This window comes from Gasterosteus aculeatus, chromosome 4 (genome assembly GCF_964276395.1).
Source record: "Gasterosteus aculeatus chromosome 4, fGasAcu3.hap1.1, whole genome shotgun sequence".
NCBI lineage: Eukaryota > Metazoa > Chordata > Actinopteri > Perciformes > Gasterosteidae > Gasterosteus > Gasterosteus aculeatus.
In genome coordinates this window covers 23,759,200-23,784,207 of record NC_135691.1, presented here as the reverse complement: position 1 = coordinate 23,784,207, position 25,008 = coordinate 23,759,200, and the positions used below count along the sequence as shown (strand labels likewise).

The 25,008-nt window shown below is 39.8% G+C and overlaps 2 protein-coding genes across 3 annotated transcripts in view; both read left to right on the top strand.

Moving 5' to 3' along the window:
- Window positions 1-12,126, top strand: part of tmtc1 (transmembrane O-mannosyltransferase targeting cadherins 1) — a 31,676-nt gene extending 19,550 nt beyond the window's left edge. For both annotated transcript variants that reach the window (XM_040174083.2, XM_078101412.1), the window contains 8 exons: window positions 2,190-2,298; window positions 2,467-2,569; window positions 3,878-4,013; window positions 5,084-5,228; window positions 5,316-5,453; window positions 6,822-6,944; window positions 8,637-8,714; window positions 10,180-12,126. In XM_040174083.2, the coding sequence (XP_040030017.2) occupies window positions 2,190-2,298; window positions 2,467-2,569; window positions 3,878-4,013; window positions 5,084-5,228; window positions 5,316-5,453; window positions 6,822-6,944; window positions 8,637-8,714; window positions 10,180-10,305 (958 nt within the window). In that variant the 3' untranslated portion in view covers window positions 10,306-12,126. The remainder of the gene's footprint in view (window positions 1-2,189; window positions 2,299-2,466; window positions 2,570-3,877; window positions 4,014-5,083; window positions 5,229-5,315; window positions 5,454-6,821; window positions 6,945-8,636; window positions 8,715-10,179) is intronic.
- Window positions 12,127-17,959: 5,833 nt separating this feature from the next.
- cog5 (component of oligomeric golgi complex 5) overlaps window positions 17,960-25,008 on the top strand; it is a 38,844-nt gene continuing 31,795 nt past the window's right edge. The window contains exons 1-5 of the mRNA XM_040173269.2: window positions 17,960-18,052; window positions 18,438-18,577; window positions 19,134-19,191; window positions 19,887-19,941; window positions 22,159-22,228. Coding sequence (XP_040029203.2) covers window positions 18,007-18,052; window positions 18,438-18,577; window positions 19,134-19,191; window positions 19,887-19,941; window positions 22,159-22,228 — 369 coding nt within the window. The 5' untranslated portion in view covers window positions 17,960-18,006. The remainder of the gene's footprint in view (window positions 18,053-18,437; window positions 18,578-19,133; window positions 19,192-19,886; window positions 19,942-22,158; window positions 22,229-25,008) is intronic.

Below are 25,008 nucleotides of genomic sequence, written 5' to 3'. Positions count from 1 at the left end.
TATGGATCAATTGGTTGATCCATACTGGTTGTACACGGCGCTCAAGGCGCTCTGCCAAACATGCCAAAGCTTGGTCTACGACGGCGAGATGCTGAGCGGGCGGTCAAGCGCGTGAGGTATGGAGCTTGTTTCAGGGCGCGTCTGAGAAACAAAGCTAATGAGATAATGGACGGTGCCCTTTTCTTCACAGTAGCTGAACCATCTTAACGGGGAAAATAAGTTATTCTAAAAGGGGCCCTTGGCAGGCTGGAGAGCAGCCGAAGATTTAAGGAGTGGGTGGCGGATAATCCGGTGCGCCCTATATATGAAAAAGGTTCTAAAATAGGTCATTCATTGAAGGTGCGCCTTATAATCCGTTGCGCTTTATAGTGCGGAAAATACGGTACTACTAAATTACTCCACAAATACAATAATAAATGACTAAAAAAACTTAGAGGACCAATCCATTAATGTTTTGACATACTATATTATTGTTTAATAGTGTACAATTGTAATACTTAATAAATTAATGACATACTATATATCATGACATGTTGTAATTTTAAGAAATGCTATACTGACGTTCTTATTTATTGATGCTTAATTTCCTAATATACCCAAGATCTACATCAAGATGTAACTAACATCAAAATCATTTAACAAGATATAAAGTTTTTATCGGTTCTGATTAGCATGCTCAATAATTTGTGGACATTAAGGCCTGAGAAGTGTTAATTAGTTTTGGGTTATATTCTTCCATTTCTGGTTTGTGTAACAGCTTGTTTTTTTCAGGGAACCACCATGGGTTGATAATCTGGACTCAATGAATTGAATGGGTTTTTTTATCTTGAAAGTTAATGAGTTATGTCGATGACTTGTTATTCACCCATTCACAGCCATTATTGAATAATGGTTAGGGTTAGACATGGACTAGCAGAGCCTGGGATTGAACCACTGATCTTCGGAATGAGGGACGACGCACTGTTTTGTGAGAATTAGTTTACTGAAATGATTGTTATTTTCATTAAATGTATATTATTCACTGACCGGCCACTTTATTAGGTACACCTTTTCAATTGCTTGTTAACACAGCCAATCACATGTGCGCTCAACTCAATAGGCATGTGGACGTAGTCAAGACAACGTGCTGAAGTTTAAACCGAGCATCAAAATGGGGAAGAAAGGGGAATTAAGTGACTTTGAACATGGCATGGTTTTTCATGCCAGACGGGCAAAAACTGCAGATCTACTGGGATTTTCACGCAAACCATCTGTAGGGTTTATAGAGGCTCGAAAAAATATCCAGTAAGCTGCAGTTGTGTGAACGAAAATGCCTTGTTGATTTGACTGGTCCGAAGAGAATGGGAAGACTGGTTCGAGATGATAGAAAGGCAACTAACTCATAACAACTTGTTAAGGAATATACATAGGGAATGTAGAATACCATCTCTGAACGCACAACATGTCGAACCTTGTCGTAGATGGCCTACAGCAGCAGCAGACCACTCAGGGTGCCACTCATGTCAGCTAAGAACAGGAGACTACAATTCGCACTGGCTCACAAAAATTGGACATTAGAAGATTGGAAGAACAAACCCCGTCTGATGAGTCTTGATGTCAGCTGCATTATTCACATGGTGGGGTCAGAATGTGACGTAAACAACATGAAACCATGGATCCATCTTGCCTCCTATCGACGCTAAGTTATGTAACTCGTTGATCTGTGTTAAATGTTAATGCATTGGCAAATAGTTTCACTGTGTGAAGGGAATACTGCCTTATTTAAATTGTTTTCATAAATAAAAGTGTCCGGTACACTACTTTTTAATTAAGTTATGCAATATTGCGATTAATCATAAAAAATCTTGCAATTAATCACGATTTAAAAATTTTCATCATTGACCAGCACTATAAATAATATACGCCTTAAGACTGCAGAATCTTGGTTCTCTATAACGGTGGAGCTGTGACAAAAAAACGACTAACTGAGCCATCAATCCGCTGCTGCGAGTCCATGACGTGTGTGTGTGTCTTTCTGTATTTGTGCGGTTTGTTTGGACATGAATACATTGCTGCTTTTTAATTTATTGTGATAATCATAATAAGATTATAACACTGTATTGAAGATCTTGTGGATGATTTTATTGTTGATGAGAGTATAGTAATATTGCACTCCTGTGCAAAATGATGACAATGATGCCGTGTTCTAGGTCCCAGGGGAAGGACAAAGAGGCTGAGACTATGCTAAAGCACTCCGTGCAACATGGTCAACATTTTGCTGATGCTTACTCCAGCCTAGCATCACTCTATGCTGAGCAGGTGAAACATTTACAATACTTACTACACAATACTCGCTCTTTCTCTCACCATCTCACATATAAAGTATTTATAATCCTTGATTTTTAATTATGCAGGCATGTTGTAATGCACCGCTTCTGAATGACTTAAATTAAATCCTGTATTCGTTTCACCTGCTGTCTGCCACAGAAACGTTTTGCTGAAGCCAGTGACGTGTACCTGAAAGGAATAGAGAACTGTCCGGACAGCTCCGACCTGCATAATAACTATGGAGTATTTTTGGTGGATTTGGGTGAGTTAAACTTGGAGGCTCTCTGGTCCCTCTGGAAGGGTGATCGTCCTCTGCTTTTATAAACATACAGTACAAAGGTTTTCCTTAAGAAACTGATTTAAAGACTGCCAACATTTGCATCTCATATAGGAAGAAGTAGAACAAAGAGCTCAACGTAGACGCCTGATCGTGTAGAACAGTGTTTTTTAACCTGGGTTCCATGAGTCACCCTCAGGGGTTCGGCAGATTTTTTCGGCAGCTGTCAAAAACTGGCTGCCGACAATTTGGCAGCACTTTTTTTGCCGTGTTGGATTACAAATATTTAGTTGCTTTGTAAGCATCAATTCATCCCACTCCAATTATTCCTGACAGCAAGTTAGAAAGCTTAAAAAATACATATCTTCTGGGAGTCAAGGATAATATATTTATTGAAACTGAAATAAAAATAACCTTTTAGATGAGATCTGACACCAACCAAAGTAGTGCTAATTAAAATATATTTATAAGTATAGAAAACATCAACTGTTTTTATTTTCCACTGGAGGAGATAGTTATGGATGACCTTTTCTAATTTTACAGAGGAAAAGAATGCCCTTACCTTTATAAACTGCCTTTGTTGTGCAAAGTAGGACTTGAGCAACAAAATACAAATCTGAATAAAAAATGACACCTAGTTTTTAGGATTCCTTACATACATTGTTTAAAAAAAGCACCCAGACTAGCGGAGTTGGAAGAGTGCAGGTACTACATGCAGTAATAACGGTTTCCTATTTGGAGTCCTTTCTTAATCACAATTCTGGACATTTTTTAATTTCAATTTCAATCAACAATTTCTAATTTCAGCAAGGCAGGACATAATACAGGCCACTTTGATAACATGCTGTAATGGGACATACAGTTAAGTGTCAACCACATAACAGCTGAAGTCAAAGTGATCTCTAAGACATTGTTTTCCCAAGGGGTAGCATGTGCATACTAAATAAGACGGCACCTAAAATAGAGCTTTGTCACTGATTCCAACATGCTTTATTGAACAGCTGATGGAAATAATATGGCCAATTCTGTCAGAGGCTTAACTGATGTCAAGTAGAATTTAAATAGAATACAAACAAATGCTGCCTGCAAGGAGTAAGGCATTGCTGACCTACAATATCTGACTTTTTAAGAATATTTAATTGTCATGGAAATTAGTTGAGTTGAAACTATTTTGACAAAAATCTTTGATTAGCAGCTTAGAGAAGTCGTTTCTTTTTCATTGCGGGCGCTATTTTCTTCCAACCGTGTTCATTCCCTTCGTAACTTCCCTCCATCCTTTGCTCTGATCCTCAGGAGAGGGAGAGTTGGCAGCCGCTCACTACCAGCAAGCCGTTAGGCTCAAACCAACACACTACGTTGCCATGGTGAACCTTGGCCGCCTGCTCCGTTCATCCAATGAGAACACAGAAGCTGAATCTTGGTATAAGAGGTGAGAAAATTTATTTTTATCTTTTTTTTTTTTTAGGGAGGCCTGAAACTAAAATATGTATCTGCAATGAATAGTAAAACAGAAGGCAGCATATAATAATTTAGGTGTGTATATTGAGTTTTAATCAGTGTTCAACCTACATCTTTCACAAACACTTATTGATATTCATCTTTCCACCTAACTGACTAACTCCTTGCAATTTTTTTAATTTATAATGTGAAATTAACCTTCAGATATTGATGATTTTTCAGATATTGATGAGGCTTCTTTAAAAATATGCTCCTGGATATGTGATTACCATAGCTGTGTAAAACATATAAAGTCATCGTCGGGAAGACGGCAGTATTTTGATAATTTATTGATCGTATTGATGATTTTCTGTAGCATTTAAACACAAGATACAGTACTCGCTTTTGTAAGATAAACTTTGGTCTCAGTTTAAATTAAGTTTGTTGTTTTAAAGGACAGTTACTGTATAATACTTCTGCCTCTGTGGAGCTTTGCCTCCTTACATGGACAAATCTAGCGCAGTGTCGATGTTCCCTTTTTGTGGGCAATACATTTAACCCCAAAATGTTTTCCCGTAGCTGGGACATTTAGTATTAAAGAGCTTTGAGTAGGCAGAAGACTAGAGAAGAGAAATATATGCACAGTCCAATTACTATTTGTGTTGTGTGATTCTAAATAGTATGCTAATATTGCTTAACTACATTACAGTAACTGTAACAGGCAACGATGTATAAGAAGAAATGCAGTCTGAAGTGTAGACCAGGATAAGAAGCTTCATGATAACGTTAAATAAACTCCTGAACCATCAGCATCTTTTTTCTGACTCCGTCATTCATCCTCCACCTTCTATATATAATATTCTTATTTAGTTGTATGGTTTCTTTCCTGTGTAACAAATTTGGAGTACAATCTAGATTTTGTTGTACAACACTAGTAGAAATAAAATTAATTAAATTTGACACATTTGGAAGTTTATTGTACTTGGTACCCTAAAACACTAAATGAAAAGAGCACGATACTTGGTCAGCCATTCCTGGTGATTTTATTACTTTTTCTTGCAGAGCGCTGCTGGTGACGAAAAAGGTGGAGATCTTGACTCCGCTTGGAGCTCTGTATTACAACACGGGGCGGTACCAGGAAGCCCTGCAGGTTTACACAGATGCCACTGCCCTGCAGCCAGACAACACCGACATTTGGCTGGCTCTGGTGAATAGATACTCACCCACACACACAAACACAAAACATACCCAAAACTGACTGGCCTGAACCTAACCTGAATCAAAACCTGAAAAGGCCCAGGTCTTGGCCATGGCCAGTCGTACCAAGGAGGCAAAGAAGATGACGCTGGACATCATATCCAGAGAAGCCAGCTGTATCGAATGTTACCGTCTGTTGTCGGCCATCTACAGCAAGCACGGAAACCACACAGAGGTGTGTGTGTGTGTGTGTGTGTGTGTGTGTGTGTGTGTGTGTGTGATTCCTTGTAGATATGTGTGTCTCATGGCTTTGGTGTCAGAGGGCAAATCATTCGGTTAGGAATAACAATCTCGGCAGGACATACCTTTCCCTTTCGAGTAAAAACGAATCACCGCCGTATACAAGAACAGTAGTACCGTATTTTCCGCACTATAAGGCGCACCTTCAATGAATTACCTATTTCAGAACATTTTTCATATATAGGGCGCACCGGATTATAAGGCGCATAAGAAACTGCAGTCAAATGTTTGACGTCGGGGCGGGGGGATGGGGGGAGGTGGAGACGGTGCTTTCAGGGTCCGATCTATGCTGCGAGGTGCGTCCGCTCCCACCGCCCCCCTCGCCATCCACGCATTAAATCTTCGGCTGCTCTCCAGCCACGCCGCCTGCCAAGGGCCCCTTTTAGAATAACTTATTTTCCCCGTTAAGATGGTTCAGCTACTGTAGAGAAAAGGGCACCGTCTCTCGCTCTGTAATCTCTTTAAATGCTCGGCGATAACGACAGCTTTGTTTCTCCGACGCGCCCTGAAACGAGCTCCATATCTCATGCGCTTGAGCGCCCGCTCAGCATCTCGCCGTCGTAGACCAAGCTTTGGCATGTTTGGCAGTGATCTGTGAACTGATCCTACGTTTTGTATGTTAACCCTTATTTGCCAAGTAATTAAATAAAAACATTTAAAGGTTCTTCAGAATTGTTCTTGACCAGGGTTTGACTAAATGCTCAACACTGACCACAGAAATAAGCTTCACTGTCATTCAATCATGTGTAAATAGTATTGCTAATGCTGCTGCTGGAAGCGGTGTTTCTTGAGAAAAGGTTTTTCAGAGACTGAGACCTCTGTGCTCATACTTCAGCAGGATACACAGTTGTAACTCCGTTTTTATTTGTGTACAGATTAAACAAACAAGATAGATTTAGAGGTTGGGTTGGTTAGGACTTTGGACAGAGCAATTCTGCCCCTGTATCCTGCCTTTGATGCTTTGCTGGGCTAAGTACGCCCTCCTGGCAATACAATGGACTTATTCTCCTTTAATAAAGGAGAACATCGAGAGGAGCAAGTTAAAGTAACGGTTTAGGTAGGGTCCATTGTATTGCCATGACTTACCAGGCCTGTGGGTGGGGGTCTGCATCAAGCATTTCATTTGATCATTCCAATACAAACATACAACAACAGTCATTCTTTTGTTGCGGCTAGAGGAAACAACAAAGTAAAGTAATACACACAATTTGGGCATTCTGTAAATCCTACAATTTGTCATGTGTTAGACTTTTAGTGTGAATGTGCATTTATGTGTTTGTGTAATTGTGTGTGTGTGTTCCAGGCACTGGATGCTCTGGACAAGGCCTTGCAGCAGAGTCCCTCTGATCTGACAGTGAGAGCAGAGCTGTACTTCTCCAAAGGAAACCAGCTCCGAGAGATGAACCAGCTGGACCAAGCCTTTGAGGTACGGCATTCTTCTTCCTCACGCTCTGTCTCAGGCTGCAGAACTCAAAGAAAACAAGTTTTTTCCCCCAAATATTTTGTTTGAGTTCTCCAGCTTCTCATGCACTTTACAGCAGCCTCTGCTCCTAAATGCTGAGGATGGGTTGAATGTGATGGTCAACTTTTAGGAACGAATAAGACGATAAAAGTTTACATACCTTTCCATACTGATAATCAGGACTTTTTTTGTCGATCTGAAGGAGATGAATTTTGGTTAAAACTGGTAACTTACCTCGTATGTTTTACCATTTACCCCATTTACACCACATAGGCTCATTCATAGTTTTCTTGCTTTCTTGCGGCTGTTTGACCCACAGCAAAGGATTCGACACACACAGGGCAACTGTGGCTCAGTGCTAGAGCTAGTTTTTCCTTTAATCAGATGTTTAATCCCCACCGCCGCTAGTCCATGGTGATGTTACGTTAAGACACTTAACCGCAACTTGCTCCTGAGTGTGTGAGTTGTATGAAGGATTAGTCAGAGTTGTGATGGGTCGCTGTGTATGGTAGCTCCTGTCATCAGAGTATGTGAATGAGTGAATGATCATGTAGCGTTAAAGAGCTTTGAGTGGAAGGAAGACTAGAAAAGAGATGTACAATTATAACCTATTTACCATTTACACATGCAGTCAACATTACTTCAGTTGCATTCTGTTTATATCAAGGAGATTATCAGTCAGGATGCCTTTCAGCTGTGCTTATTACTCACCTGCCAGCACCGTCCCCTGAACCACTCCCCCGCTCTCCCCTCTGCAGCTGAGCTAACCGCACCCCGCCACCACACCTATATTGACAGGTGACCAGATTAATGGCAATTTATTGAGTTTTTATTATATGGACCACAACACAATCCTGTTTTGTTGTTGGAAGAATGTTACTTGACACCTATGAAAAATCCCTTAAACAAGACATTTAATAAATGCTTGCAAGCGGAAGCGGAGTTGACACACTAGGGCCACATTTACACATAGCCGGGTATTTACAGAAACTAATATTTCTGCCCCTCCGTTTTCAAAAATAACGTCGTACACACAAGGTCGTTTTCAAAAAGTTTCTGTTTATTTGAACCCGCATAAATACGGCCCCGGCCGCCATCATAACTATGCCAAACCTGTAGTTGGCAGTGTAATGAGAAGGATAAAGACATCCAATCAGAATTCGCATACTGTGACGTTTGACAACCTAAAACTCTGTTTGACCTAGTTCACACGCAAACACAAAAACTGAGTTTTCAGAAATCTCCACTTTGGCCGGAGTTTTTAGAAATTATCGTTTTCCGTGATAAAACCTCAGTTTTTGTGTAAATGAAAGGCCAAAACGCATGAAAATATATGCGTTTTCCCAACGTGTAAAAGGGGGGTCTTAGAAGTCATGCGTCAAAGGCTACTTGAAGGTTTTGTTCTCCAGCTTTGAACTATATGGTCACTCAGCTGTATCACAGGACAAATACTTCACAGCGAGTGCTATCTGCATGCTTTCCGTGGCGCTGATAAGACTACGTTTCCAAATGTACGTACTTGAGGCCCTCTGTCCACTAAGACAAACTATTTGAATTTTCCCAACATTTGTCCACCCCCTAACTACAACACAAGCCCTATTTTTGTTGCTTGAGTGGTATATGAAATTCACCAATCTGTTTTTCTTCTCTCACCAGAGCTACAAGCAAGCTGTTGAACTCAAACCTGACCAGTCCCAAGCCTGGATGAACATGGGAGGGATTCAGCACATTAAGGTAGCAAACATCAATTTATTTCTGAAGACTAATAACAAATAATTGCCCTTCTGTGGTAGGCTTGATTTTCTCAAAAACAATCCAACTTCCTCAGCTCCTGAAAGGTTCTTGCCAAAAAAAATGAGTTATTGCCATGAGGGAATTGTTATTTCCAATACACAAATGAAATTATGTAGTTCTTAACTTATCTTAACATATTCATCAGCCTAAAAACTTAATGAATTGACAGAAAATAAGTTGAAAAGTTAAATAAGTAAAATTAATGGAATGTCTATAAAATATGATATGTACAATGAATATGAATGAAAATACATCAAAAGGATAAAAAAATAGTTTTAGTGATAGATCTAGTTGATGTTGTCTGCCAATAGATCAGTGGCAGGTCAACGTTATTTTACTGAACTGAATTCAAATGAATTTGGCCTACAGACATTAAACTCATTGACAGCTAGAAATGTTTTTTTCACAGGACAGTTGTCAGAGGGTTACACTGGATATCTTTGCCTCTTGTTGGATGACAGTAGTTCGTTTGGACCTTACTCCGTACTATCTCCCACTGCAGTGGCAGGTTGTTCAGCTTTCTCTAAAATCTTCCGACCCCTCCGTCTGCTTCTTGGGGATTCAGCAACGTTTTCTCTATTGCTTTCTCTTCAATCTCTCTCTCTCTCAAGAGAAATGTATTATTATTATTAGTGCGGTCATAGTTAACTTGTTAATCTATGCGATTATTGTGGCCAAGATCAATGCGATAAAATATTTTAACGCAACTTTGTTTACTTCCGGTGTGCGTTGACCCCCGAAACAAAACCGCCGCTTGCTAAGGTCAGTTAGATCGAAGAGACCGAGACGTTAGTTGAAGATGAAGAGGGCATGAAGTATGAACAGGCACGACATACAGCGGAGAACTGTGCAAAGAAATTCCTCCACGTGTCAAACAGAAGGGGGGTGAGTGGCCAGACCACTATAGGGACTGATGCTGCCCGCACTAGCTGCTAGGCTACTTCCATCTCAACATCTACCTTGCGCGGCACACATTCTACAGAGGACAACCACTGTTGCCCTAAAAGACAGTGGTTTGGAAAACATCCTGGCTAAATGTCAGATTTATAGATCAAGATTGTTGGTCTCCATTCAAAATCTGAGGTCTACTGCTTGAATATAATACAACTCTCACTATATTTTTTAATTAAAAAAAGTATAGTTTTGCAATTGGAGGACAATGTTATTTCAATAAGTGCTTATATAATCACAAATCATGAATACTAAATGAATAAACGATCAAATGGGGTTAAATATTGGACCAGTTATGTGTCAGATTAGTAATTCCTTAATCTACCCTTCATGCACATTCCTAGTATCATGATGATTGGATTACAGCGAAAAGGGGAAACTAAGCCTAGTATGAATTAATTCTAGATCTGAACATATATTGCTGAATACATGTATGTTCCTGTTGTGTGTGCAGGGAGACTATGCAGCAGCCAGGATGTACTACCGAAGAGCCCTGCTTCTGAGCCCTGGCTCCAAACTTCTGGAAGAAAATTTGGCTAAACTGGACCGACTGGAGAGAAGACCGACAGAGGGAGCGTAGACAACCACGGTTCTCCAGACACTATACCATCATAGCCACAGATGAGGGAAGCAGGACACAGCCCTTGGGGGCTCAAACACCAGCGCTCAAGTAGCTGGATGAGACAGACCTGACCTACCTACTAAGAACCCTAGCCTTGGTAAGACCAGAGGAATAGGATGAACTTTTCAGAACTGCAGTGTTTGTCAGGGTGTGGTGTCAAAGACTGGTTGAGCTTCAGTCCAGACACCTTTAATGGAGAAGGGATTGATTAATCTCAATCAAGGGATTGCACATATGCTTTTTACATTTATGTTCGATTAATGTATCAATTTGTTCCATGTGAAGGCTTTTCATTTATGTAACTTCCTATGTGAGAATTGCTCATGTGTGTGGGTGTGTGGTACTTATTATTATTATTATTATTATTATGAAGTAAATGAGCATGGCAACAGTATGTGTAAAAAATAATCCAAGCTCAAGTATCATCGGTCAGCATTGACCAAGAAGGAGTCAAAGTCACTGACCAGGATTCAGTTTCACGGCCTCAGGCATCCATATCCAACACCCAACCATAGGTTGGACATTGACGAGGACAGTCATTGCTTTGACACTCCCCAGTAGGTTTGGGGAGCTGCTTTGAAGATGCAGCTTGTGATGACATGGTATAATATTCATTAAAGGAAGTGTTGCATGCCTTTTTAAAATGGCTGTGCATCCAATATGCTACCACAAAAAAGCTATTGCCATTGGTCCAGCTGAACTACAAAACCAGTCTTCTGACAAATAAAAAGTAGTGGTGTTTCTTTTTCACAAGGGATCTGACACCAACTTGCAGTAAGTTTAGTTTTCTATAGTTGGTAATCTTGAGAAATTAAACAAGGTACTCTTGATCATCCTTGATGGTTGATCCTTCAAAAAAAACATCCAACCAAAAAACTGGCCAATGTTGTCAACGTCTTTTCGAAGAAATTTGAGAGCAGCACTAGCTCCAATACGTGCTTAAAATAGCAATAAAGTCTCCCATGTTGGCAGCAATGACAGCATGTCCCTTCAGCCCTCTCTCCAAGGCCAGTCCCCAACAGTTTTAATAGTACACAGAAACCGCAAACATAAGTACCAATTGTTAGTACTCACAGCTTTCCAGCTAGCATTTTGTAGAACACTGATGTAAAAGGATTGTGTTTGTGTGCCGGCAGGTAAGCAGACAGTGAGACGGGCAGGTCATCCACAGAATAAAATACTAATCAAACGGCTCATTACAGTCCTACAACAGCTGCAGTTTTTTTTTCAGACCGTTTTATTCATTGATAAACATAGGGCCAGCATGACAATTTCAACTTGTATAGCAAGCATGTTTTTAAAGAAGCTAACCAACACTAGCTTTGATTAACTACAGTTGATACAATTTGCTGAATCCGAGATTTGCAAATCTGGGATTGTACAATAAATGTAAGATTTATAACAAATTACTTTTCTTTAGACATTAACTCTGTTTATCTGACCTCAGTTTCCAGGTGCAACATCCTAAGATTTGATTGTGAGGCTTCTACAAGTATAAGCTAGTTTATGTACTCCTGACCCCGGCTTCATATGTACCATAACCTCTGAAGATTGCTTTTTAGTTTCTTGTTGTGGTTTTGTTGACCGTTATGTTTATTACGTTACATTACATGTCATTTAGCTGACGCTTTTATCCAAAGCGACTTACAATAAGTGCATTTAACCATGGGGATACAAACTCAGAAGAACAATGTGTTGTGAATGTGTTGTTGTGGAATGACTGGAAATTAAGTGAATGAGTGACATGCACCAAGAAAATACAATATATGCTTTATTAAATGGTGTTTGAAGTTATTACTAATCAGATTACAAATGTTTATGTATACGACTTGATTGACTATGGTTATCCATAAGACCCACTATTTAGATCCACATAGCTATTGTGGATTGAAATGTCCAGTACTTGAATGAAGACACAGGACATTTTTTGGGACAGACTTTGGAGGTCTGGGCTGCCTCCTTTACAAATGGAAGTTAGTTATTAACTAACCATTTGTCCATTCCCAAAAACAATCATGACCAACAAACGTAGATCATACAAGTAACCGTTGCCGTAACGTATAAATGCTTAGGTGTTGCCATGTAGTAATTGGTTCTGTGACAATCCCTTGGTTTTCCTTTTGCTTTCTTTCATATACATTCCAACCTCGTAATAAAGTAATACTTTTAACCTGGTGGTTCGCAAGTCGTCTGCATGACATACTACTGAAAGAAAACATGCGCCCGATTTTGCCTCATAATTATATAGTTATTATCCGGTATTTAGAGAATCTGACAACAATAAGCTACGGAAGAAACGCGTAAATATGACCACTCATACAAGCCGTCATTTGCGGACTATATACTATATATATATATATATATATATATATATATATATATATATATATATATATATATATATATATATATAACTATACGCGCGGATGGCCTTTGATTCATGGAGGGAGATCTCCGCAAACGTCGGTTTGCCAGTCGAAAAGTGCACAAAGTTGTGGAGGAAAATACGGGACAAATGTGTCGCGATGAAAAGCAGCAGTGTCGATGCACGGGGCAATAAAGTCAATGATAAATAAATAAACAAACCAACGACTTCCACACACAAAGACGTGACTCTCTAGGTCGTCTTCAAAAAAAACACGTTACTCCACCTGTTGTTCTGGAGGTGAATTGCTCTGCAACACACACAAGACTTTTAGAACCATGAATTGAAACGAGTGCGTCGATGCAGACGCAGAAGCATGCGCCAGCCTTAACTCTCCTGTCATTTCAGATCCTCCCACATCATCAGCTCATTACCCTCACTTGGTTCTCCTTGCACTTCTCACCTGCAGCACATCTCGTCAGCCACTCACTGTTTAAGCCTGTAACATTCTGTTGTTCCCTGCTCGATTGTCTTGTGTGTACGCAAAGTTTCCAGAGTTTCTAAATTAGGCTGATATCCTTCTGCCTGCTCCTTTTTGTTTGCCATCCTGGTTCTGACCCCCGCCTATTCTCATCTACGGATTCCCTGCCTGCCCCTCTGGATTTGCTTGCCTGTCTGATTGCCATCCTGGTTCTGCCCCTGCCTGTTTTCATCTACGGAGTCTCTGCCTGCCCCTCTGGATTTGTTTCGATGTAGGGCCCATTGACCTCGACTTGGCCCTCCCGCAAGGATTATGGTGTAGACCACTTATGTCAAACTCGTCGTACGGCTCTGGCTGGCTGCAGGAGGCTTGCGTCTCTCTGAAAACGCAGAAGCATAAACTAGGCTTTAAAGTGGAGAGCAGTGTCAGAATCTGGTTCATAAAATATTTCTACTTTGCCCTCATTCCCACAATTTTCACTCTTCATGCTTCATTTTTTAATAAAATGAAAGGATTTAAAAAAAAAATTTCGCTGGTCGTAATCATCCAAGAGACGTTTACTTTTAGCCACAGAACCCAGTTTGGGAAACTGACAATAGAGTTGAATTTCTGACTGCTGTTAGGAACAGCTGGGGGTTGGATTGGTTAGTGTGGAACTAAATTATTGACATCAATAAAATTGTTAATACTTCGAAAGATAATTCTCAAAATACATAAATAAATAATGGGGCACCTGTTATGGAAGATTTTGCACAGACAATCGGTAAATAAGAATAAAGGCTCTGAGTCAAATATGTCTTTCTCCGTTTATTTCCTTGCAAGAGAAAAAAGTTCACAACAGCTACGTGCTCAGTAGACTTTATAACCTTGTTTGTTTAATGAAACATTTTGAAGGTTACGTACATTTTTGCCATTACATTCCACTTTTTTGATTACATAATAATCACACAATATGCATTAATACAATATGCCTACTCAAACACATTTACCATCTAATATCTAACACAGTGTAATCATAACCACGAACATCCATTATTACATTATTATTACAGGTCATTTAGCAGACGCTTTTATCCAAAGCAACTTACATTACACTTTAACCCCAAGGCTTTTTCACATTTTTGCCCGGGGAGCAATTAGGGGTTAGGTGTCTTGCTCAGGGACACTTCGACATGGAACATGGGGCAGCCTGGAATCGAACCACCAACCTTGTACTTCCCAGCACACCTTCTCTAACCCCTGCGCCACGACGACCCATCCAGAGATCCTTCGCTCCCATAAACTTTGACCACAGAACATAAACTCCCTAAAAAACCCTCCGAAATGGGGGAAAATAAGGAAGAATCCCCGGATTGAGCATTACACCACCATCATGCATACAGCATAACAATTACTTATAGGAACTGCAAGATGTTTAAATTACAATACAGAAATGCATCTGCTATGTACAATCACACTATATAGAAAGAATATGTGGAAAAACGTCTGTCAGAAAAATCCTCACATCTTTATTATCAGATGACCCAGAACACAATGTACCTCTGAGCAGAAGAGCACTTACTAAGGTGGAACATTATTGGCGTTTTTCCAAAATTTCCCTCCTCTTTATACTAAGTATAACTAGTAATTAAAAGGAAACTGTTCAAACAAACTAATTGAATGCATGAAAACCAAGACATAAAAGGAAGCTAGAATGTCACATGGATTACTTTGATGTGTCTAAAACCATATTAACTAAAAAATATATATATATCTTACAACATGCTGTCTACTGTTTTTGCCAATACAAATAATACTTATATTCATAATTTTATCACGTATCGCAATTCCTAAATCATTCTTTCAATCAATTTTATTCAAATAAGGCCATTGAGGCCTTTTTGAATGCCACATAAGATCCTCGGTCAACGACCCTCACAAGGTAAAACATGTCCACCGTTGATTGATAAAGAGCAAACTTGCTCATGTGACTAACTGTTCTAGTGAGGCAACCCAAGAGACTAAACCCCTTCTAGTGGATGAGCCCCTGCTGGATGGCGACTGGTTTGTGCTGGTTTCTGGACATGTTGCTGCACCGCACGATGATCCCTCAATTCGGCATTCTCTTGCCGTTCTTCAAACAACTCAACCAGAGGTAGTTGTGCCACCTTTAAGTTGTCACTGGGCCAATCCACTACCGCATACACTAGAGGCCCTCCCGGGCAACAAAGGAGCCGCTCCGAGAAGGACCACTCGTACAAATTCTGGGAGATACCCGGACGTTCATCATTTGCCTCATACAGCAGGTCAATAGAGGCTACAAACTCTCGGGTACCTGTGCCTAGACTTTCTGACATTTTCCGGCCAATGTGTCGCGATGAAAAGCAGCAGTGGCGATGCACGGGGCAATAAAGTCAATGATAAATAAATAAACAAACCAACGACTTCCACACACAAAGACGTGACTCTCATGGTGTTAGGATACGATCCTCGGGCCGGCGATCAAAAGACTAGGGGATAGATTGTGGTGGGGTTGGGAACACAGCCTTTCGGCTGGCTCCTCCCCAACCAACGGCCAATTAGTGGCAGCCCTTAAAAAACGCCTGCCATCAAGGCCTCATTCACCTTTGGTCCTGTGCTGTACAGGTATGTTGGTTCCCACATTGTGTTGGTGTTAGATTGTATTCTGTATACTAACACAAAGTCACCTTTGGTCCTGTACTGTACAGATTGACAGAGACAGAACCTGCTGCTGTCATTTTATATTTTCTAATTTTATGTTTTCTTTGGTTTACTTTCTGCTGTTTCCCTCAATTGTTTTGTTTGCCGTGTTATTTGCTGTGTTCAACTTGCATGGTTTCTAAAATCTTAATCCCGTTTTTAGTGATTTGTGCTTACCTTGGTTTCATCGTTTTCTTTAATAAAACTTTTTCTTAATTACTACAAACGTCTCTGCCTAATCCACAGTGACTTATTTGCGTGCCTTGTGTATTTAAGTCTGTATTTCTTGGGGCGTAAGTCCCCAGGTAGCGTTTTTGGTTGCTTCCCCTAAAGCCCCCGCCAATCATGGCAAAAACTGACACCGCCCCCCTGTGAGGCTACAAGCTCGACAAAGTTTTGCAGACAAGTTAACGTTAGTCTTGTTGGTAAAATGTATATGCTCATTATAAGTGCCTCGTCACTCTAATCAGATTGTACTTCTTTAAATGTGCCTGCTTGCAGGAGGCTTCATGGATGCATCGTCATCCAATGAGAATAATGATCAACTTTTTCAGAGTATGTAGATAAAAATAAGCCCAAAGAATCAAATTGATACGAATGAATAGGATATGTACTTAGCTTATGCATCATATGTATGTAGATGATCATATAGAACTACTTGTATTATATGTGTGTGAATGTGTATGTGAGAATCATTATATATCCATTGTTCATAACCAGACATCTGATCAATTGAAGAAGTGAAATGTGGAACATCCAGAAGTTTATTAAGCGACAAATAAACCAACAGAACTTTACGAAGAGCACGACATGCAGCGGCTTCCCAGATGTTCTCTGCATCGCAATACTGTACAGACATGGACAGTATAAGAGACAAGAGATAAGTGTGTCAGACACTGTGTGAGACATGAGAGAGTATGTGAGACAGTCCGCGGGACAGTGGATGCTCGGCTGCAGCATGTGCTGTTCATCACGTGACGTTTCGGCTCGGGGAAATCTTCTTGTAAATAAATCAGCATCTATAGCGCTCGTACAGGACATCATCGCGGCTAAGCGGATGGAAACGGAGGAACAGGGCCCTGGTCATGTGCCAAGCCTACTCAAAGGTTTTCATCTTTGGAGGAGGAATGTATAGTTGGAAGATAAACATACTAAAACAAGAGGGGCTCTGGGAAAAAAAAAAGTGCTTGTAGTCAACCTTGGATTTAGACGATCATCTTTGGCACCACAAGATTATAAATATCGACTCACAAAACAACTTGATTATCAGATGACCCAGAACACCATGTGCCTCTATGTGAAAGACCACAGACTCTGTCGTACTAAGGTAGAATATTATTGCAGTTTTATAAGTTTATTGGGTTTTAAGGCCTTCACTGTCAAGCGCAGCAAGTAGCTAGGCAACGGGAGCTGAGGAGAAAAAGCTGATGATGCAAGCAGGAAGTCCACTTGTAGGCCAGACCGCCCCATTTCATATATCGCTTGTTTCAGCCTATGCGGTTCGCACAAATAATAAATGCGTGTGTGCATATAGGTTGGCCTCCATTGGCTAAATATGGGGCCCTGTTAGCTCAGGGCCCCGTATTTATTTATCTTGTCAATTATCAATTTATTTTCACACTAGTGCATAACTAGACACAAAACTTCACAGATGTAGTGCTAATAGATTTTGGGATTTTGGAAAGAGGAAACACCGCGGCGTCCCAGCTCATTGGGGCATCATGGGGAATGAAATAATGGATTATCTAGCTAAACAAGCTGTGAAACAGAATACAACTTTGAATAAAGCCAAACCTACATCTGTAATACTCATTGACGTGAAATGAAGCAAAACATTGAAGAAAACTAAAATGATAGGGAAAAAAAACATCAGAACAATCAGAACAAACCATCACTTAAATTAGTTCATTTGGAAACGTTACGGATGTGGATGTGGCCATGGGGAAACACCGAACATGGAAGTATTGTAGGGAATCTTATGCATTTGTCTTTTAAGATGACTCCTCCACACAAGGTGGCGGTAATGCGACTTTGACGATAGTGACTGCGCCGTTAATCAACACGAAGAAGCGCTGCGTCTCTCAGTTTAAACGTCACATGCGGAAGTATCAACATGGAGAACGGCGGAGAAGCTTCCACGATTACACTTTTAAAAGAGGGTAAAATAGTTCAATGAGTGATGTTGGTCATACTGATTGTGTTAACTGATCGTTCTGAATTTTGTTGTCAAAATGTCCACGTCCATCCCCCTTCCGAGCTAACGCAACCCGCAGTTAATGTAACGTATCTTCATGTTTAATAGTGACGTGGTTGTCCAGATAAGTTACATTCACCGAAAACGTTGTTCTGCAGAGCAATACAACTTGTGAATTGCACTGTTTTGATCTTCACTACGCTTACCGGGTGTGCAGAGAGGATTGAAGAAGCACAACACAACCGAGATAAACTATATGCATAGTACAAGAGCGATTTAGCTTGAGAAACAATACGCTACAAAAGTGACATTCGTACGATCGGTTCTACAAAGCGCTGCTGTGTTTACAGGGTGCTACACCGACTTCCTGGCTGATAACTTCGATGTGAAGACGTACACGGCTCAGGTGATACACCATGCTGTCATCGCCGAGCAGCTGGCCAAGCTGGCACAGGGCATCAGTCAGCTGGACAAGGAGCTGCACAGCCAGGTACAAGCTCAAGGCGGCACAACGCGGCTGCAGCCACCCGCCCACTGCGGTGAAATGAACTCATTACTCCGAGCTTCACTTAATATCGTGCACAACAAACAAAATGACGACGCGTCCGTAAGAAAGACTTACTCACGTAGTTTGGTTCAAATAGCTATCATCATTAATGCATCATTCCCACGACCACAGGGAGAATGAGCCACAAGCATTAAAGGGCTGAGGGGAGTTCAGATACTGAAAATGTCCAATTTAAATCTCAGAGAATATCCAGTTAGTTTCTTATTAATTTAGAACTTCAATAAATAATGTTTTTTCCGCAAATTTAGGCTTTACCTACAATGGCCCTCGTGTGCTGTCGTTAATTATTGTGCCTGAGTAGCTTTTGACAAGCAAATTATTTATGCTTCCATAGCTGTTACCTATTTTGTTATGCCTTTCAAATGTTTTTTGACTGATTTATATTCTTTGAGATAATATGGAAGCCACTTCCCACAGGGAACAAAGTGGTATCCATAATAGGACCCTCATCATCTCTGTTTCTGCTGCTCCATTCCAGGTTGTGGCCAGACATGAAGACTTACTGTCTCAGGCGACGGGGATAGAGTCCCTCGAAGGTAAAGTGACTCATTTCTATAAGCCAGCATTCTAACTTTATAACTTTCACAGACATTCAACGTGGGCTTTAGTGATTATTTCTCTTCCCAGCTCATTGGTTTCAGTTCATTTTCACAACTATAAGCAAATAGATTACATAGAATTGTAACATGGTTAAAATAAGTTGTCCATTATCTTCAATCAACCTATTAGAAAATTCCGGTCCAAAGCATCCTTGTTTATTTAGTTTTGGTCCAGTTAACCTTTTCTGGTAATGGTACTGTAATAATAATAATAATAATAATAATATTACAGTTCTGAAAACTCACATTGATTTGATCAGTCTGCCATAATGGTGCTTGAAAATAATGTGTTCAATGGGAGACATTGCCACTGACTTTTTACCAACATCGATTTGCTAATTGTCTGATGTTATGACATCATTAATTTGATCATGTTCAGAAACCAATTATTACTTCTCATATACCAGCCTGTCTCAACAGTCAATTAAATCTTTGAAATGATTCGGATATTTCAATAATATTTTTAAGCAATTTTTATTTGAAAATTCAATATTTGCGTTTAAGTATTCACCAATAATTACCTGCTTTGAGCTGTCCATGGGTTTTACCATAAGGAGGCATCTGTCTTCAGACAGACTGCTCAGAAAGTAACTCAATTTGCACTGTCAGGAACTTGTTGTTGTGTTTTTCAGGGGTTCTCCAGATGATGCAGACAAGGATCAGTGCTCTGCAGGCTGCTGTTGACAGGTAAATCTGGCCCCTTTTCCGCGCATGTGGTTCAACAAAGTCGATCAAATATCCTATTAGCCAGCTCAAATGAACCCAATGATTGATGACCGGCTATCTCGGTTCCTCAAAGGCTGATCCGCTCTCAAACAAATCTCATTAATACGAACCAGACAACGTGATTGTCCTGATGACGAACCAGTCATCAGGACAATCACGCCTGCGCATCCTGCTTCAAAAGGGGGAGAGTCAATCACCAAACCAGGATTTTCTAACAGTACAACAGGAAATGAAATCGAAGTAGGACCCTGATGAACGCATATTAGGAGGACCATATTACGTATGTTTGAATAATTTCTATCGCAAGAATTGAACGTACTGTACATCTTTTACATTGTTCATTTTGTACACATGACATCAATCGCTGTCTGTTCATCCCGGGGAAGGGATCCTTCTCTGTCTCTCTCTAAAGGTTTCTTCCCTTTATTCTCCCTAGAAGGGTTGTTTATTTTTTGGGGCGTTTTTTCCTGTGCCGATTTGAGGGTTTCGGGACAGTGGTTGTTGCATGTGTACAGACTGTAAGGCAGATTTGCGATTTTGGGCTAAAGAAAATAAAATTAATTCAACAGAATAATCATGGCAAAGTCTAATACCACCACTGCTGCTAGGGCGAGACAAGAAACTAGGTAAAACGTTGCAGACTAGTTAAACGCTGTCTGTGTAGTGTAAAGGTTCATTTTAAGTGCCTCATCACCTAGAACGTCACCTAGATTTGTGTATATTCATGTATGTGTAGATGACCATATAGAACTAGGAGTTTTATTATGTTTGTGAGAATCTGTGTATTTTTGTACGCATTATTCAATAAGAAATTAAATTAATTGAAGCAGTAAAACATGGAGCATCCAGAGGTTTCTTAAGTCTTCTTAAGAGCACCGCATCAGGAATCAGGAAACATTTATTGCCATAATATGTCAGACATACAAGGAATTTGACTTGGCGGTTGGTGCATATGGTGGTGGCTTTCCCGATGTTCTCTGCATCACAACACTGTACAAAAATGTAGAGTCTGCTGGACAGTCTGTGAGACGGACAATGCTTGGCTGCAGCGTGTGGTGTTCACCATGTACGGCTAAAGAAGGTCTTCTTGTAAATAAAGGATTCCCTGTCAGCAGCATCACTAGCGCTCGTACATGAAGTCATTGTGATGTGATGACGGATCTTGGTGATCTCGGAGAATTCTCTCCCTATAAAATGTTAATCTAACTAACATCGCTCCTTCACCTCTGAGGAAATTATTATTGTATTATTTTAAATTATCTTGCTAGCTTATTTAGCCATGTACGAGGAGCGGGACCCTGTTCTCTTAACTCGGCCTTGGAGTTTCATGTTTTGTTTATTTCTTTTAAATCCATAAAGACCATGATTAATACAAATAAAAAAACACTCAATATTGAAAAATAATCATAAACATCTGCCAATAACCTAATTCCACAGGTTTTTTTGATCCTATTGGCCAAAGTTGATCTAATTTATTCCTGAGGTAGTCCGTTGAAGTATAGTGCCTAGAAATGTACGTGGGTTTTTAGAGCTATTTAAAAGCAGAAAATACATTTTTAAAACTACATGTGATCCATGTACCAAATTTCATACACTTAGGTGAAAACTAAAGTTATTGTATGGAGGTTGCCTCTCTGCAGTGTTAAAACCCTATAACAAAAACACATTTAGGACATTAAATATGTATGCCCAGGTTCTTTTAAATCCCCCCGCTAGCAGCATGGGTTTTCACAGCAACATGGTTCTACAAAAGCTCAGAATCTCTGTGGGCTGGCATCATGAACATCTTACGTTTGTGTGGAACAAATTCAAAGTCAATCCAAGTGACATATAAAGAGAATCAAGCCAAATAATAAAGATTTTTTTTAGATGGATCTGAATAATCTGTGAGGAGGAGGTGATAAAAGTGCAAAACCTATGACCTACTTTTGCCACTAGGTAGCCCTATTGGTGTGATTCTAACTTGTTGTACACATCACTCATCTTCAAGGTCAAATTTGGAGCAGACTTGACAATGTATGGTCGAGTTAAACCAACGTAAAGATGCAATATTGGTGCATGCTCATTCATTCATCTATGAAACACATGTGTTCAAATGGGTTGTTTCTGTAAAAGGTCTTTGTGTGGCTGTTATATGCACCTCTCTGGCTCTTAATGAAGCTATGCTCCTCTCTTCAGGATAAGGACCAAGATTGTTGACCCATACAACAAGATTGTGGCCAGAATCACCCAGCTTGCGAGACTGCAGGTATATATTCAGCGCACCTGTGATGATGATATCACATCTATTTTTCTGTGGCTACGTGCCAGTTTTACTAAAGTTTTTCTTTTTACAATTGATTCCAAGCATTTGAAAACCAACAGAAAGTATCCTGTTTAGAAGAGAGGTTTGTTATGTGCCTCCATGCAAAGCAGCAGGTGGGAGTAGCTCAGAGTAGCTATGTGTATATATATATGTGTGTGCAGCGCAGGGAAATGCTGTTGAATATTGTGACAGATTATGTGTGGTCTAATGTGAGCCTTCAGTATGAGTTAGACGTGATTCAAACCTTGGGTCAGTCACTGAGGAATACAACGCCTCTGTTCCCCCCTTCAATCAGAATATTTATAAACCGCTTAATAAATTAATGAGAATCAACATGTGAATACGGCTTAGTTTTCAAACAGTTCACGTACTTAAAACCTATGGATTCCGTTTTAGTCAAAATTAAATAAATGAATAAATGCATGAAATATGCATTTGAAATACATCATGAAATAAATAAATCATGAAATAAATAAATAAATGCCACTTTTCATTTCATGGTACGTTTATATCATAATGCCACTTTTCATTTCCAGAGTCTTATTTCATAATGCCGTTTTACATTTCCAGAGACTTTTATTTCATAATGCCGTTTTTCATTTACAGAGACTTATTTCATAATGCCGTTTTACATTTCACGTTCTTATATGCAAATCAGGGGGCGTGGCTACATCTAACATTCAGAACAGACAACGTGAGGGACGTGAGTGTTGACATAATGGAAGACATCGGTGGACTCCGAGGTAGCATGCTAGCATTAGCAGATCAAATCGATCAACATGGGTTTTCTGCAGATACCATTTTGACACACATTGAGGTTTTTTTGGAAATACTAGGGCGGATAAGTGCTCTTCAAGATGTATACATAGACGACAAAGTTTTAAATTGTTTAAGATTGATTGAGCACCGCATGTGTGTGGAAGAGATGAAGTCAACATTATCGCTGGTACTACACGCACAGGTGCTGGACGCCCGCCTCTGGATATTCCTGGCGACAAGCTGGCTAACTGGCTATCCAGAGGCGGGCGTCCAGCACCTGTACTTGTAGTACCAGCGCTAATCTCACGTCCCTTAGCCAGCCTTCTTTTGCACACGGCTCTGTTGTCTGTTCTGAATGTTAGATGTAGCCACGCCCCCTGATTTGCATATAAGAACGTGAAATGTAAAACGGCATTATGAAATAAGTCTCTGGAAATGAAAAGTGGCATTATGAAATAAAAGTACCATGAAATGAAAAGTGGCATTATGAAATAAAAGTACCATGAAATAATTAAATGTATTTAATATTTATGTATTTATTGCCTCATTTATTTATTTCATGATGTATTTCAAATGCATATTTCATGTATTTATGTATTTATTCATTTATTTAATTTTGACTAAAACTGCATTCCATAAAAACCTGATGTGAAAGTAACTTTGCTAGTTTTAAGGTAACAGGTAATTACTGACATGGTCAGCTGGCTACCTAAAGTGGCTGAAAGCTACAAAACAAACAACAAAATCATTTCAGTAAAGTTACTATGTAAACAAAAGACAAATTGATTTGCTTATTCCAACCATGTATTGACATGACATGACATAAATCCATATTCAAAGCAGGCCAATAACATTCTGATCAATTACAATAGCATTGTACGGCCTCCTACACACACACACACACACACACACACACACACACACACACACACACACTGGAGGTCCACTCGGGCAGTGCAGCAGGAGAGCCCTATGTGACAAGGACATACACTTGATGTGAGACTATCGTCTATCCACAGACATCCTCTGTATGAAGACCTCTCTTTTTCATCTATTAGCATTATCCAGTCCATATTTAAAATAGTTCAATACTTCTGTTTGCGACTGAATATCTGCAAAACCAATGACATTTGCAAAAATGTCAGGTGTATCCTATATTACAAGATGGTGAACAGACAGCTGCTGTCTGCTACTTTTTTCTTTATTATTATTTTTCCCAAATCCACCTTTTGACTGGTAAACTGTTTCGGGGGGTTTCTTGATCTTTTGCAATCATTCATGTGTTAGCTCATGCTTTCTATATTGTGATTGTATTGTATGAAGTTCCTCTCCGTGATGAATTACTTCATTTGTTGGGTAGTTCTTCCCTGGGTTTCTCACTATTTTCTAGGGGTGGGAATCTCTTGGCACCTCACGATTTGATTCGATTCCGATTCAGAGGTCAACGATTCGATTCTAAACCGATTATCAATTCTAAACTGATAAAACGATTATCGATGCATCTCGATTTTCTAAAAAAAAAATTTCTCAAATCTGAGTTTGCTACTCAGAGGTTGCTAATCACTTACTACTTTAATTGATAATTAAAGAAAATCAACCTATAATTTTTTATAAGAGAAAAAAAAATCTTTGTCACAAATATGATTTTCTATCAACAATGCAAGAACCAATGCAGTTTGCATTTCAACACAATATGGAAGTAACCTATGTAAAAAATATATTAAACGGATTCATTTTTCTTTTAAATGAAGAAAAAGCTGCTCTTAGTCTAGACCGGTCCGTATTTGTAAAATACCGGAAAAAAGTCAAAATCTGTGAATATCTTTCAATACGGATCGGCTTTTTGGAAAATCGAAATAATGAGGTAAGATATGCGCAGGCTCCTTCATACTTCATTAGATATTCACATATTCAGACTGACGGACCGGTCTGCGAGCTGGTCGCATTGCTCTTAATATGCCGGT